This window comes from Curcuma longa, chromosome 14 (assembly GCF_044706935.1).
Source record: "Curcuma longa cultivar G26 ecotype Majalengka, Jawa Barat chromosome 14, ITB_CL_G26_1.1, whole genome shotgun sequence".
Classification (NCBI taxonomy): Eukaryota; Viridiplantae; Streptophyta; class Magnoliopsida; order Zingiberales; family Zingiberaceae; genus Curcuma; species Curcuma longa.
In genome coordinates, this window is record NC_133874.1 from 4,642,379 (window position 1) to 4,658,255 (window position 15,877).

The following is a 15,877-nucleotide window of genomic DNA, read 5'->3' on the forward strand; positions in this document are numbered from 1 at the left end:
TCATTATCATTACTTAATATATAATCTTGCAAGCAAGCTAGTAATTGACACTCGCATTGTGATCTCCTAGTTAGTGCTTTAGATTGTACAGAAACTTTAACATTATTTTGAGTTGGCTGCTTATCCAAAAAATTGTTGGGAATATCATGAACAACAATGGACTTTTCTTTTTCAATTGACCAACTCCGACTACCATGTTCATCAAAAATCACATCACGACTTATAATAACTTTCTTAGTTTCAGGAATACATAATTTATAAGCCTTTGATGTATCACTGTAACCAATAAAAATACACTTCTCACCTTTATCATCAAGTTTCTTTCTCAACTTATCTGGTACATGTGCATATGCTAAACAACCAAAGATCTTAAGATGTTTGACAGTCGACTTTCTTCTACTTCAAGCTTCCTTAGGTGTCTTATCGTGAACACTTTTTGTTGGACACTTATTCAACACATAAATAACACAAGATACAACTTCTGCCCAGAAATGCTTAGGCAGAGTTATTGATTTCAACATACATCTTACTATGTCCATAACAGTTCTATTTTTTCTCTCAGTCACCCCATTTTATTGTGGAGTGTATCGAGCTGTCATTTAATATTGAATACCATGTTTCTTTAAAAAAATCATCACAAACAATATATTCTGTACTTCTATCAGTTCTTAAGATTTTGATTTCAAGTCAACTTTATTTTTCAACAAATAGCTTAAATTGTTTGAAAATATATATGCTTCTGACTTTGATGTAGAAGATAAATCTAAGTTTTTCGACTCAAATCATCAATAAAAGTAATAAAATACTTATTACCTCCTAGTGATGGAACTTCCACTGTCCACAAATATGAATGAACAAGTTTAACTACTTTGAAGCTCTCCATGACTTTCCTACAAGAAAAGATTTTCTACGCTTCTTGTTAATTAAACAAGTCTCACAAACATGATTAGACTTTATAATATCAAGCAACTCAAAAATAAGCTTCCTTCTCGCTAAATAATTTAACTCAGAAAAATGAAAGTGCTCAAAATGCATATGCCACAACCAATTATCATCCAAAATCTTAGAATTAAAGCAAGAAAGAAATTTATGTTGAATTTTTAAAGGAAATAATCGATTTTGAGATATCTTTACCTTTTCTATCAATTTTCCTTTTCCATCTGTTATGATGCAATACCCCTGAATAATGCATATTTTATAATCCTTTTCTAATAATTGCCCCATACTTAATAAGTTTTGGTGAAATTTAGGAACATAAAAGACATCAGATATAAAATTTTGAGAACCATCTTTTGACTGAATATAAATTTTACCTTTTTCAAAATTGACACTTTTATCTTATTTTCAAAAGTAACCTCTGACTGAATTGATCCATTTAACTCCGAGAATAGCTCTTTTCTTCTACACAAATGGTTACTACATCCAGTATCCAAAAATCATACGTTCTCATCTGTAGGTAAACTGTTACTAGCCAAAAGTAAAGTTTCAACTTCATTAGAGTTCTCACCATAATTTCCAACAATGTTTGCTTGGTTGCCACGATTGTTGAATTTCTTGTATCTACAATTTACAATTTTGTGCCCATATTTTTTACAATTATAGCAATGAGCCAAAAATTTATCTTGCTTGACATTATCTTCACCTCTTCCTTGATTCGAGTAATTACCTCGTCCTCTTTCTCTATATCCTCCTCTTCCTCTTCCACGACCTCTATTGAATCCTCCTCCTCTTTGACTAGAGTCTGTCGTATTAAGAGTAATTGGACTCTTGCCCTCGAGGCATAGTTGAGTTAGTTATGACGGAGCAGACTTGTTGAAGTGGATAAGGGTAGAATCTCGGTGAACCCGAGGTAATGCCCTCCTCCGTCATAGCCAGCTGCAGCTTCCCGATTTACCTCCTCACAGATGGATCGTGGGGCCGATCGTATGGGACCGCTGGGTGGCGGATTCCATCTTATTGCTGAAGAGCACATTATTTTGTTTAATTATTTAATGACGTTTTTTGCTGAAGAGTAATCAGACTCTTATGATCATACTTTAATGGTATGGTTCGAAGAATCTTCTCAACTACGACATCATCTCTAATTTTATCTCCATATAATCTCATTTTATTAACAAGATTAGTAAGACGTGAAAAATATTGCTCAATTGTTTTTGTAGAGGTCATCTCACATCGATCGTATAACCTTCATAGCGATTGCAACTTTGATTTTTGTGCTCGATCAACTCCTTGTATGACAGTTTTAAGATGTCCCACGCCTCCTTTGCCGTCTTGGCATTTGCTATCATGCCAAAAATTGAATAATCTACTCCTTGATGAATTTGTTCCAGCGTAAGTTGATCTCGACGTTGAGAGTTTGCATCGGCTCTTTCTAAAAGACCTAGATCAATAGAATTCCAAATATTTTGAGCTTTCAAATGTGTAGACATCATTATTTGCCAATAATTATAATCGAGCTTCCCATCTAATTTGGGACCAGACCAAACAACATTAAAATTGTTTATCATATTTACTATTAAGAAAAACGAGTTAGAAGGTAACTTGACTCTGATACCACTTTGATAGCACTTAGATGAAGAAGAGTCAAAAGAAAACACTCAATATCAGCAACATAAATGAAGAAGAGATAAAATAAAATAGTGGAGAATTAATGTATTTCTTATTGTTGATGAATAAAAACTTAATTACAATCATAGGCTATACATGCCTTTATATAACAGTATGAAAAACTAAACTGATCTTAAAATCATACTATAGATCCTAAAATTATGCATCTAAATTTAATCTTAGTCAATCCTTCAAAACATATCCATTAAATACAGACGTATTCTATCTTAATTTTGACTTGATTTAAATAATATAATAAAATTGCTTATGAAATAAATACAACTTGGATAAAAGATTAGCTGAAAACACAATTTTAAAGAAGTAGCTCGATTCAAACTACTTATGAAATATATGCATCTCAGACAACCAGGTAGAAGGCAAAGACAATTCAAACCAAGGTGAACACGTGAGCAAGACTATGCCTGAGGTAAAAGATACACATGAATAAATACATAAATCAAAACAAGAGAGATTCTAAGTTTCTGCCGTTAGCAGCAAAGGAAAAGATGCATGTAATATCGAATCGAACAGAAAGCACTGTTGTATAAGTACAATAAGAAAACATGTCATCCTAGTCATGGCCAATGGCCAAACACTCCACATTCCTGGTGTTATTAGCTACTTGTCATTATGTTGCAGACATGTGATTACTTTACTGGTGTTTACTCATTCAATTGTTTTGTCTCCAGCTCTTGTTCTTTTTTGCTCTAGAAATCGTTAGTATTGTCCCAAAACAAACAAACAAAAAAGACATACGCTACCTACAACAATGAAGCTAATAGGCAAGACTCCACCACCAATCCTTGGCTTTCTGTTGGTTCTCTTTTCCTCTGAGTTTTAGTATCAAATGACTGACGGTGTTAAAACAGACTGACTGATATAAAAAGACATACACCATGTACAAAACTGAGCAATACCATTCTGAATTGCTCTATACACAGGAATCCACCACCAATCCAGTTATATAAATTCCTCCAGTAGCTCAAACTCAGTAATGACAATCATAAACTCTAGCCCTGAGGCACTATCTGCCAATTAAAAGTTTTTTTTAATACAATTTAGGTACCTGGACTTCACTTGATTATTCCTCGATTTTGATGGCCTTTTCCTTGATTCATCTATCGGAGCACAACTTATCCATATTCAGAAGTTGATCTATAAGATATTCATCCTATTTGAAATTCTTGATTTTTTTTCGCTCAAGTGTTTTATTAGTGTACCACCACACTCGTGGGGCATGCCAAAATATATTTTGATAGGACTTAGAATTTTCACTATTTTATAATCTAAATTAATACAAGTCTTCTTATGCTCTGGAATTGGACTAGAATCTTAAAATCTACAGTCTGATCTTACACTTTCTCACTATTTCTGTGAAGGGTCTCAATCACAATAATCTTAACTAGATGAAATGAATTTACCTTTTGTAGATTTTTTTTTTAAACTTGAGGCTTAATGAAAGTAAATAATCTTTTTTTTTTGTCATTGATACGGTGGATAGGGAAATCTATACGTGGCAGGTTCAAGTAAGAGGTCTAAGTCAATAAATCAAAAATCAAATAGAAGTGGAGATTAAAGCGGACATTCAACCTCTCAGACTTGGGTCACCAAACCCCCTTGGCTCGGACATCCGAGCCCTTAGGCCACCATACTCCCTCCCTAGGTTAGGTCATTATACTCTTTCAACTCGGCCACTCAACTCTGGCTCCTCAATCACTTGACTCCTCCAAACCCGATTCTCTAGACTCCTTCAACTTGATCATCCGATTCTAGCAACTTGGTTGTTAAACTCCTTTAACTAGGTCATCTAACTTCGACTCCTTAGTCACTCGGTTCCTCTGGATCAGATTCGCTAAAGTCTTTCAACTTGGTCATCCGACTCCAACAACTTGATCATCAGACTCCTTTAGCTTGGTCATCCGATCTCTCTGGTTCGGTTTAGTCGACTCTGACTTGGTCACCCGACCCCTTTGGCTCGGCTCATTAGATCCTGTCAGCTCGGTGGCCTTGGGGTGGGACCTACATCTCTATGTGGCTTACGATACCGTTTTTCCTAGAGAATATGGGTAACACAATCGTTTCTCCCATAAGACATGGGTAACACAATCATTTTTCTCGAACGACGTGGACAATGTAGCTATTTTTCTCAAAAGACGTGGGTAAATACATGAGCCATATGAGGGCATGACTGCAACCCTTTAAAAGGTTGTCTGCTTCTGCAGGCGGAGGTACGCGCACACAATCATCCAAAATTCCTCCAAACTCTTTGACTTTTCCCTTGCTCTACACTTTCCATAGCCTATGTGTTAATTTGAGCGTCGGAGTGGTCATGTCCAATCTAATTTCAACGTCCATTTTAATCTTTGATTGAGTCATATAATCTTAGATGTCTTCTTCACTCTTGAAGCTCCCTCAGTAGTTGCTTCTCTCGCTAACCAATTAAAGCACGTTTGCATACTGGAACAATCATGAAAGTAGATTTTGTTTGATCTTAGTTAGAAAAAAGTCCTATTATTATATATTAAAAGTTAATGTATAAGATAAATCATAAAATTTAAATATAGTTCTAGAAGTATACTAGTCTTTGATCCTAACATCTCCTTTTTGTTCCTAAATAGAATTTGAATCCTGCCGACCAATGTTGATAGAATGAGCAAAAAGGTGGATTGATATATAGAACAGTTGGTTGAGGGTTACTGCAAAAAAGATAGCACTAAGGGAAAAAGAGCTCTTAAGCTACATCTAATATTGTGATTGAAAGGCACTCGCTTTGATAATTTTCAAACAAGAGTACGTGAGTGAGAAAAAGTAAAAGTTAGATACAACTTTAGGAAATTGTATCTTGTGATTAGGCGAAAAAAAGGTAAGAATTAGGTGCATTTTTTTTGAAAATTTTGCTTGATTATTTTTTATCCTACAATTAACAAAAATTCTCACCAAATTCCCTCCTAAATTTACTAATATTTTAATTAATTTAACTTCCATTTTTAATTATGTTTACAATATTTATTTCTTAGTTCTTTTAACAGGTATTGTTCCATCACTCGACTACACTATCGGTACATAATTGCTTTAATGAAAACAAATATTATAATAATTTATATTTTAAAATTTGTTCACAAGTAATATTTGAATTGTCTTCTTATAATATTTTATTATAATAAAAAATAAAATTCATCATCTCAGTAATCTTACACGATTGATTTTATGATCATTTATGATGAGAAAGTCTCCTTATAATATTCTAGATAGAATATTTCATGGTTCATGATTTAAATTTATATTTTTTAAAAATATTATTCTTCAGAGTAAAGTCATTCACATGCCTTGAGATATATATACTTGTCTATTTCTCTTGGATATATCTGAAACAAAAAAAATCTAACCTCTTTAGTCAAACACGCAATAGGATCCATGTCCTTTTTCTCATTAGATTTCTCTCTAGCGTCATTATGATACTAGTCAACGTTGCGTTGTCATCTTCGCTTTAAACACCTCTGACTTTTCTTCGCGTCCGAACCTTCTAAATTTTGTTCTCTATCCAAAAAAATCTTCATCCTCATGTGGTGCAGTCCCTGCTCTTAATTAAGTCAGAACAACGTGGCAAAAATTATATATATATATATATATATATATATATATATATATATATATATAGATCTTTGTCATAATAATCAAGTTGGTATATTTACATGGATTTCCACCAACCTCAATGCATAAGATAATAGCTATGAACCAAGTAAAAAAAATCGTTAACTTTATTTTTACATATTATTTTTCACTGTGTATTTTATATTTAATTAACAAAAATTTTTAAAAATATGTAAAAAAATGACAAGCGCTATTCATCCCCCTCTAACGCTCTCACCGATCCTACAGGATCAACAAAACCAACTGAATCGACTAACCTGATAGGTATGACTACTAGTTTGACTCAATCAATGGACCAATTAGAGATATTGCCACCTAACTTGTTTGGGTCAATTGGACCAGTTGCCTCCCAACCCTAACCCAATCTAACCGATCCAATTGTCTCTTGTAGGGCTGAGCAAGCGGGCGGGTCGGACGGGTTCGTGCGATTTTCCCACCCGACCCACCATTGGCGGGTTAATAAAATTTAAACCCAACTCGATTTTTTTTTTGCATCAAATTCGGCGGGTGGCGGGTGGCGGGTGGCGGGTGCCGGCGGGCGGGCGGATTGGCGGGTTATCGAATGTAAAAAAATGAATTTTACGGATGATAATTGATATAATAAGCGTCTACAAAAGAGTCTAAAATACAATCCACAGTTTTATAACTAATCAACAATGTTCATACCAAAATAGGAAACATCTCATGGCCACACAAAAAAACAAGGATAATTCATAATTCAACACCAAAGTCCAAGTCCAGGTAATTAGGAATTATCCAAGTTGGGGTAAAAAATCCAAAATGCAGCACTCTTTGGCCTACAAGTAGATAAATCAAAGTTTGTTATATAATAGATTAATAGGCGGGCGGGTCGGATTTAGTCGGATTTTAAAATTAAAACCCGAAACCCGCCCGTGTACAAGCGGGTTTGTCAATTTTCTATCCATTTTTATTTTTAATTTTTTTAAAACCTGCGGATTGGCGGGTTCCGGATGCGGGTGGCGGGCGGATTTAGCGGGCCGGGCGGGTACTGCTCACCCCTAGTCTCTTGATTTGATAAAATTACTTAACTACCTACCCAACTTGAGTGATCAAATCACTTGTAGCCCAATCAACCAACCATATCATCCAACTTGATCGATGGACCTGACCCATCCAACTTGATCGATCGACCTGACCCATCCAACTCAATTGGAGTGGCTTGTCTAGACTGCTTGGATCATTTGTTTGCCGAGTTGATCAAATCACTTGGCCTTCTCAATGTATTTGGACATATATCACCATTCCCAAATTGATGAGCTTGCATAAAAGAGTAACACTCACGTATCGAACGAAATTGAAAATATTTTAATAATAATTTGTTATTTTTTCCCACAAAAGAACAGCTAAAATCTTTTCATTCATTTTATTTTATTTTTAGAAGGAACCGGTGAATGGGATACTACAAACTTGTTCCTAGCTAACATTCTTGCTCGACCATACATATGGCATTGTCTAATGCACAAAAGTGTAAAAATAAATACAAAGTGATGATGCAAATTCATCTGCCTGTGAAAAAATTATCTGACACGAGAAAAAAGAGACGTTTGTTTATAGAATATATAACTTAAAATGAAATTATCCTAGAACTATAATTTGTGAAATATATTGGACGTCTTGCTTGTTTATTAGTATCTTTCAATGGATTTATTGATATTTCATACATTTCTACACTATGACTGCAGCATTACCGTTTTCCAGTATTCTTTGGACCTGCTTTGTCTGCATCAGTTTTATCGACTTCGACCACGTCTGTACTCTCATATGGTAGTACCACCACAGGTGCCGCATGAACAGCAGCCCACCGTTCTCTTAGAAACTTCATCACTTTGATAACCATTTTCCTTCGGAAGTCTAACTCGCGCGTAAAAAGGTCGAAGATAACGAAAGCAAGAATGTACTTAAAAGGAATCACAAGGAGAATAATCGCCAAACCAAGAAGCACCATAGCCATTTCAGATGTCACCTGCAAGAAGACCAAATAGAATTAGTGTCTTCCTATCTCAAGTAATCTTTGAGCAAAGCAAGGATGAAATCATGTTAATAGTTTTTATCAAAAAACTGTCTTCGATATGATTACATCTTCCACTTAAGAGTCTTGACACTCAGTAGGGTAACTTGATTGCATGACCAGAATAGTTGTATGAGAAAATCTAATTCAAAAGAGAAGCAAGTCTATAAACAAATTCTAAAAGAAGGATCATATGTGCATGAAATAGCATAAGAAATTTTTTAACATATTTGTTGATCTAAAAGAAGCATGCAAATGACAAGAAAAAAAGAGGGTTTATGCAATTTTATAAGGATTGTATCAAAGTAGTTAATATCAAATTACTTATGCTTTCTTTCGATACACCTACATGGATATACTTAAGAGAGGTATTCAGAGGGAATTTCACTAACGGATGCTGACATAGCTGATTCTTAACCTTTTAAATTATGGTATCCCTACAGTTTGATGTGAGCAAAATTTTTGAGACCAGCAGCAATCACACAGGTGTGGAAATGGCGATAGCATACCTCAGGTTGACCAGATAACAAAATAGTCCGAATTTTAAGGAGAACAATGTTAATGTTCTGAAGAGAGTTTTCGATGTATGCCATGGCATCCTTTACAGCAATTATTTTCTGGATTGTATTTGAGGGTGGCTGATCACGTATTACTACTCTACCAAAAGATCTTCCTAGACGCCCTTGTTCTTTGAGACCCTTCAATAAAAGCATAGTGGTAGCCATAGTCATGATGGTTGCCGGGAGCACATAAGACAGTAAATTTCTGAAAAAGGCAACAGATAATGGTTACGATACCAAATGTAATCTTTTATTGACAAAACGAAAAAACAATGCCATATTATTAAAGAAACAAATGGAGATGTTTTTCTAAGCAAGTAAATGCCTACCCAATGCCGAGGCAATTTAATTAACAAGATAAACATCAAAACAAACAAATCCAAGAACAATAAAAATCAGAGATGCATTCTTTATTACACAAAAGATTAATGGAAGATGATGTTGATGAAAGAATTGACAACAAGCAGATGATGCAAACTGGAAAGAAAAGATAATCCATCTGAGCCCGCTGCTGTATAAATGGAAAGACAATCTAATTTAACGGGTTGGTCCTGTAGTTGTTTGTGGGCTTTCCCACTTGAATGAACCATTTTTATCGAGGTTCAAAATCTCAAGTTGTGCCGGAGTTTATCTTTGACTGGAACTGTACACAGTTTTGATTGTGCTGCTGTTCTGACTTATAGTGCTAGTGAAGAATCATAAGTGGAAGGAAGAAGGAAATGAAGAAAAAAAAACAAGAGATGGCATCTACATATCTCATTTTGCACTTTGTGTTACATCTAAAATGATATAATTCGGATATTATATTGGGCAGACACATTTTAAATTTATTTTATATCATGTCAAGTGTTAGCATGACACAATATTCATCCACATAACTGACAAAATGACATAGGAAAGATTAGTTATGCAATTAATATTGAGTTTGGATAACTAGAAGAATATATTTTGACCATACGCACAACGCAATATGGGATTCCAATACATGATTTGTATATTGACCTTTGGTCACCTAATTCTCAGTTCTTAACTCATTTGTTTCTTTCGGGTATAGAATCTGAAAGAAATGGAGAAAAAAATGACATTTAAAATTTTAAATTATTTTGACATGTATCATAGCATGCCAAGAGAAATTAAGTGTTATCATGACACTATAATCATCCATATAATTGACACAATGATGATATTCATCCACATAGTTGACACAATAATATAGGAGAGATTACTTGTGCTGAACAATATCAAATGCTGATAATTTTCCCAACCGATATGTTTTGACCATAGCGCATGATACAGTACAAGATTTTAAACAATGATTTATATATTTTCCTTTGGTCAGCCAATTCCCAGTCCTTCATTCATTTGTTTCTTTCAGGTATACAAATTATGGATGGCTTAAACAAGAAAGAGTTTAATTGAAATTTCTATAAAAGACTAAAATATCATGGTCATTGATCGAGTATGAATTGGTCTTTTATTTTATTCAACCTTTCTTTATAGATTACAGCTGGAATGGACAATATCTACCTTCCAGGTCTCTATAGATTGTGGGGGTCTTAAACGTAAAACAGTTACCTATTTTCAATATCATGAGTAAGGTGAAAGCCATAAACAAACTTGAGGGACTAATTACATAACACTAACATGGCTCATGCAACTTGACTAGCAATGGCTTGGTTCCCTCCCTTGGATTTTCTTAAGTTTGCGACTAAAATATCCCTCACATAAAACATGCACACTGACAAGAAACTGTTCTAGTATCGTGCCGACGATCCGATGCATGATATCAATAAGAAAGGTTGAAGGAGGAAGGAGATGAAGCAAATGAGACGTTGTAGTATTAAGTTTCAGTAATTTACCAAAATAGTAGGTTTCGACCAATATGGTATAAGATTTAAAATCATGCTCGTAAATAATGTCTCCTTCCTATGCTTCATCTCCTTCATTTTGAACTCCAATCCATTATCGATACCATGCATCAAAACATGAGCAGGATACTGAAACATTGTTCTAGTAAAAAATCAAAACTTCGACACAACTCAAAATTTTGAACCTTGCTAATATCTTTCACTAGAACTATACATTCTGGAATTATAAGCACCACTTCTTTAGGACATTCAAATACTATGTTTTCTTTGAGTCACCGAATTGAAAAATTTAGCAATAAAACTTGAAGGGAACACAAAAACTTTCAAGTATCTAAAAACAAAGAAATTATCTACATACCTGAAAATAACGGTATAGACAATGAATAAAAAAGATAGAGTTACACGTGGCTTCTTCCACTGCCTAAGCTCATCAAATTTTTTGGCAACCACTACCAAGGGAATCAAAAGCTCCTGAGGTCCATAAAGATTGAACAAGTTAATCAACTGAAGGAAGAATATAACTATGGATAAATAACTGTTAACGAATCAAAAGATTGCTCAACTAGAGGTTCAATCGTCCTGATCGGCCACATCAACCAGGAGAAGATAATTGTTCAGACCAACCCAGATTAATATTTCCAATTGCATATTAATCACATTAATTTAAGATTAAAAAACACTACCTAAAATATACTTAGAAATCATAATTACAGATGAACCAATATTAAAAATTAATTTATTATGATATAAAATAATTGTTGATATATAACCAGAACAACCAACTTGCAATTACTTTTCAATTAGAGAATTCTAGGATTTTTTTGGATGTATTTATTATTTTGATAGGTTAAAAATATAAAAATGAATTATTTTTCAACTCCTAAGTCAATTATGTCAAACTGTGAAAGGTCATTTTTGACATTTTAAGTCATATGACAAGTCAACTTGATTTTGTGAAGACTACCATGTTTAACAAGTTTTTGACTATTTTTTTTCCACATCTAATCTGTGAAATAACCTGAGTTGAAGAGATATCAGGTCTGTGAAAGTTTACAATAAGACAAATAGAAATAAAATAAGAATATATGAAATGTAATTTCATTAAGAAAAGATAACAAGATGGATGAATATGAAATTCATGTAAGATTTTAGATATCTTCAATCTATTACTAAACAAGGAGATGTCGATGAAGGCATCACTGATAAGACGAAGAATGTATTGGTCAAAAAGAGAGGAGCCTTTTTACACACGTGTGATTGTGATTGTTGTGTGCCTTTTAAGTTAAACGAAGTATTGGACTAATAGCAAGCAACATATATAGAAGATTAATGTATAAGAGATAAGGATGCTAAAATGAATGTATAAAACTATTATGAAGGATAAAATAAAAAATAAAAAAAAATACTAAAGAACAATTTAGTGTAACTCTAATATATGATAAAATGAGAGAAAATAAGTTAAAGTGGTAACATCATGTTCAAAGGTGACCAATAAACTTTATAGTTAGAAGATTTGAATTTGATTAGAATGAAATGTCTAAAAAGTAAAGAGAGGCAAAAAGAAACACGGTCGATGCAATAAAAAATAATTTAATTGATTTAAATATCACTAATGATATATCATGGTATAGATCTCAATAAACATATAAAAGACCACAAATATTTAGGACAAACACAACTTATTTGAGACAAACACGACTTGATGATAATGATATGATATTTTCTGTGAACTATATGTAACACCAGTCCATATTGGTTGGTTAAGCGTCTGTCAAGTATGACCTTTCAATTATCATACAATTAAATCTACCTAAAAAAATTTATTTAACAATGATTATTCCCACTATTAGAAGTAATAAAAAATGCTTGTCTTTTTTACAAAAAAGTAACTATAATATCATAAGATATTCTTTCACCAAAAACCTTCAAATACACCTCTGTATTCCCCAAAGACTTATACGTCCATTCAAATTTCTCCTAAGAGAAGCATGAGGTTTTCAGTCAGGTATATCATGAAGAACTTCATCAAGGTCATCTAAAAATCCTTTTTGATTTGGTCTAAAAGATGTATACAATTAGACATACAAACAGATAAGTAAAACTTTGAAATTTCCCATTACTCAACCAATTGGTGCGGTGCTGGTATTTGTCTTTGTTCAGATGATAATACCTCATACCTTAGAAATGAGTTTTAGATGACAGGAATATTAATTAGTGCACATTAGGAGAGCCAGTGCTAAACAAGAACGGGAATGACCATAAATGTTCTTGAACCAAATCAGTGCCTATTTGGAAAAAAAAATGACCCAACTAGAGTTGTTATTCTCCTAGCTAGTATGCCTCAAATTTCATGACTATTACCGGATTTGATGAGTATGTACAAGGATACCAGCAAACTTCCCTAAATTTGAACCAAGTGAATTTCTTTTTTTTTATTACCAAACTGCAATGAGTCCCTGCCTAAACCCAGTGTAAGTGGATAAGGTAAAGCGCATAGAAAAATTCAGACAGTCTTCCTATTCTAATGGTGAATAAAGGAAGAGATAAGGTTAACTCTGGAAACAACACAACCACAAGAAAATATACATAATTAGCCAAGTAAATGTGGCATTCAAAAATTCAATTATTACTTTACACATTATTTTACTTGGACATTAATTGAGCTGGCATGATGGTAATTTCAACATGCTAAGGATCTGATCATCTGAATATGTATTACTACATTTCATGATTTATCTAAGGCACGATGATTAATTGTCTCATTTACCTCCACATGCTTATTATGTTTATAGCACTTCATAAGGTAGAAGCTTAGCCAGCGTAAAACCAAGATTTTCTACCAGTTAAAACCATTAAAGAGTTCATAGATGGAGAAATTAATACCTTGAAAAGATCAATATTGCTTGGGATTCCTTTGATCATAGCTGCATCAATTGTTGCTCGAGTCTTCTCCACTATTCGACTTTTCACTTTGCATGTCAGTGCGGCCCTCTCAACAAGACTTAGATCACCTACAACAAGGTTTTTTGCCAACACGATCCCACGTTTAACTAAAGAATTCCTCCAGAAGGTGACTGACATGTTATCTGACCAACTTGGAGATTTCATCCACTTGCGCAAGTACACACTTCCATCTATGTCAAACACATGAATATTGACATCAGAAAGGCCTTCAACAGATCTAGTCCACTCAACTCTTTGATAATTTGTTTGCTCAAACTTTGTTATCCGTGGCCCACCCCAAAAACTTAAAGCTAAAGTCTGCAAAACCACTTCACCATAAGGAACAGTCCGTAAATATGAGAAGGACAAATGTGATTGCTAATAATTGTCTTCTAGGTACTTGGTCTTATGAGATAACCCATCATCATTAAGAAAGAAACAGTAATGATTAGATCCCTATTAGTTCCAATTATTTCTATTAAACAGCTGATCAGAAATATAGCATTCAGAATGAAAAGGAGAGATTTCCAGGGAAAGAGAGGCAAAAGAAGAGAAAGAGATTTCTCTTCTCAGCTCATCCAAGAAATCATCGAAGCCAAATCATCCAAGAAAAACGAAAAAAAGAAACAAAGAAATATCTATCTCCTATCATCTCCTAAATCCACGTAGATGCGCTCATCAGGCGGCGGCGGAGGTGCGGAGGTGCTGGTCCTTCTGGCGGCGGCAATGGTCCTTCTGAAGTCGGCAATGGCCTGGGCAAGTCGGAGATCGCCCTGCAGGGGCGAAGGGAGACCGTCGGGAGTCCGCTGGGCGGTCACCGCCTGGGCGAAGTCGGCGACCGCCCGTCTGGACCGCCCGGGCGGCGTCCGGGCGGCGGCGGCGGCGAAGTCCCAAGCGGTGACAGTCGGCGGGGGGACGGATGGGGGATGGGGACGTCGGCGGCGAGAGAGGGGTCGGCGGGAGATCATGGGCATGGGGACGAGAGGGGGAGAGGGGTCGGCGGCGAGGCATGGACGAGATGGGGACGAGAGGGGGAGAGGAGAGAGAGTTTTTATAGTTTCAAGTAGACCTAGACCTGACCACGGGCCGGGTCCAGCCCGGACCCGGCCCGGACCAACTTTTCCAATGGGAAGAGTTCGCTCATTAGAAACACAAATTTAGTCACCTTCATTATCAGGTTTGACAAATTTCAAATTTTGTGTGTTATTGGTCATGTATGAAGAAGAGCTGCAGTAACTTGTCGAATTAATTTTTGTGAGATGGAAGAAAGATGTAGGGAGTGTTGCTCATTGAATGGTATAGCAATTTGTTCAAATGCAGCAGCCAAGAGGAAGAGCTAGTGGCATATGTAAGTAGGAAATTCTTATTTTGGAGGATTTATTCTACAACCTTCCTTAAGTTTCAATCAAATTGATTATTTTTTCACTAATGATTTGATTGATTAGAGACTTAGTACTTGGTTGATTTAGTGCTTAATTGATCACATACTTACTGTTGGATCATTTTCACAACTAAATGTTTGTATGATTATTTACACTTAGTTGCTTAGCACTCCACCTTCATTTATGATAATTTTGTGCAAAATTTTAGTTACTATGTAGAATCAACATGTTTAATATTAACATTAATTATTTGAGTTCTTTTGTATGTATACAAGCAAATATAAAATTGATGTTAAAGTCATATTTGGGCATAAAAAATATAATTGTTTGAGAATTCTTTTGATCATGTGCATGGAATACCATAAGTTTAATTTGTATAAATTCTCAAATCAATTATGGACTTTTGCATCTTGCAAAATATTTATCATTAAATTTTATTATGAGTGTTTTGACTGCCAAAGTGGCTCATCCATGATCAATTATTAATATTAGTTATATTTTCAAGTATAATTTACTTGCCCAGAAGTAGGTTTATTGTGCATTATAATTTAGGACAATGCATGAAACATTGCATTGATTATTTTAATTTAGATAATTTTATCTGTTAAAAGGGGACAAAATATCTAATTTTGCTACACATGATTTGTCAAGTTTAAGTATACATATATTAGAATGGCTTAATTGTTCACTATAATTTTAATCAATAAAAATGTGTATTTGTTTTAATTTAGATAACTTTATCTTCCCAAAGGGAATAATAAGTTGTCTAAAATGATACACCTATAGTTAATTTCACAGCTATGAGACTTTTAACATATCATACTCCCTACTCTCTAA

The 15,877-nt window shown here is 34.4% G+C and overlaps 1 protein-coding gene across 1 annotated transcript; it reads right to left on the reverse strand.

The window, feature by feature from the left end:
- Window positions 1-7,678: 7,678 nt before the first annotated feature.
- On the reverse strand, window positions 7,679-14,397 carry LOC141845065 (uncharacterized). The gene is made up of 4 exons (XM_074733098.1): window positions 13,599-14,397; window positions 11,074-11,186; window positions 8,797-9,052; window positions 7,679-8,242 (listed from the first exon to the last, which is right to left on the reverse strand). Exons 1-4 carry the CDS (start codon window positions 13,821-13,823, stop codon window positions 7,964-7,966), a joined length of 873 nt encoding a protein of 290 aa, XP_074589199.1. The 5' UTR covers window positions 13,824-14,397; the 3' UTR covers window positions 7,679-7,963.
- Between the last annotated feature and the right edge of the window lie 1,480 nt (window positions 14,398-15,877).

What these genes read in the sequence shown, in the direction of transcription:
- LOC141845065 (XM_074733098.1), bottom strand. Translation starts at nt 13,823, where the DNA reads ATGAAATCTCCAAGTTGGTCAGATAACATGTCAGTCACCTTCTGGAGG. An exon ending in GCAATATTGATCTTTTCAAG is followed by an intron (nt 11,187 to 13,598) that starts GTATTAATTTCT and finishes TATGGACCTCAG; the next exon opens with GAGCTTTTGATTCCCTTGGT. An exon ending in TGTTATCTGGTCAACCTGAG is followed by an intron (nt 8,243 to 8,796) that starts GTATGCTATCGC and finishes GTCTTCTTGCAG; the next exon opens with GTGACATCTGAAATGGCTAT.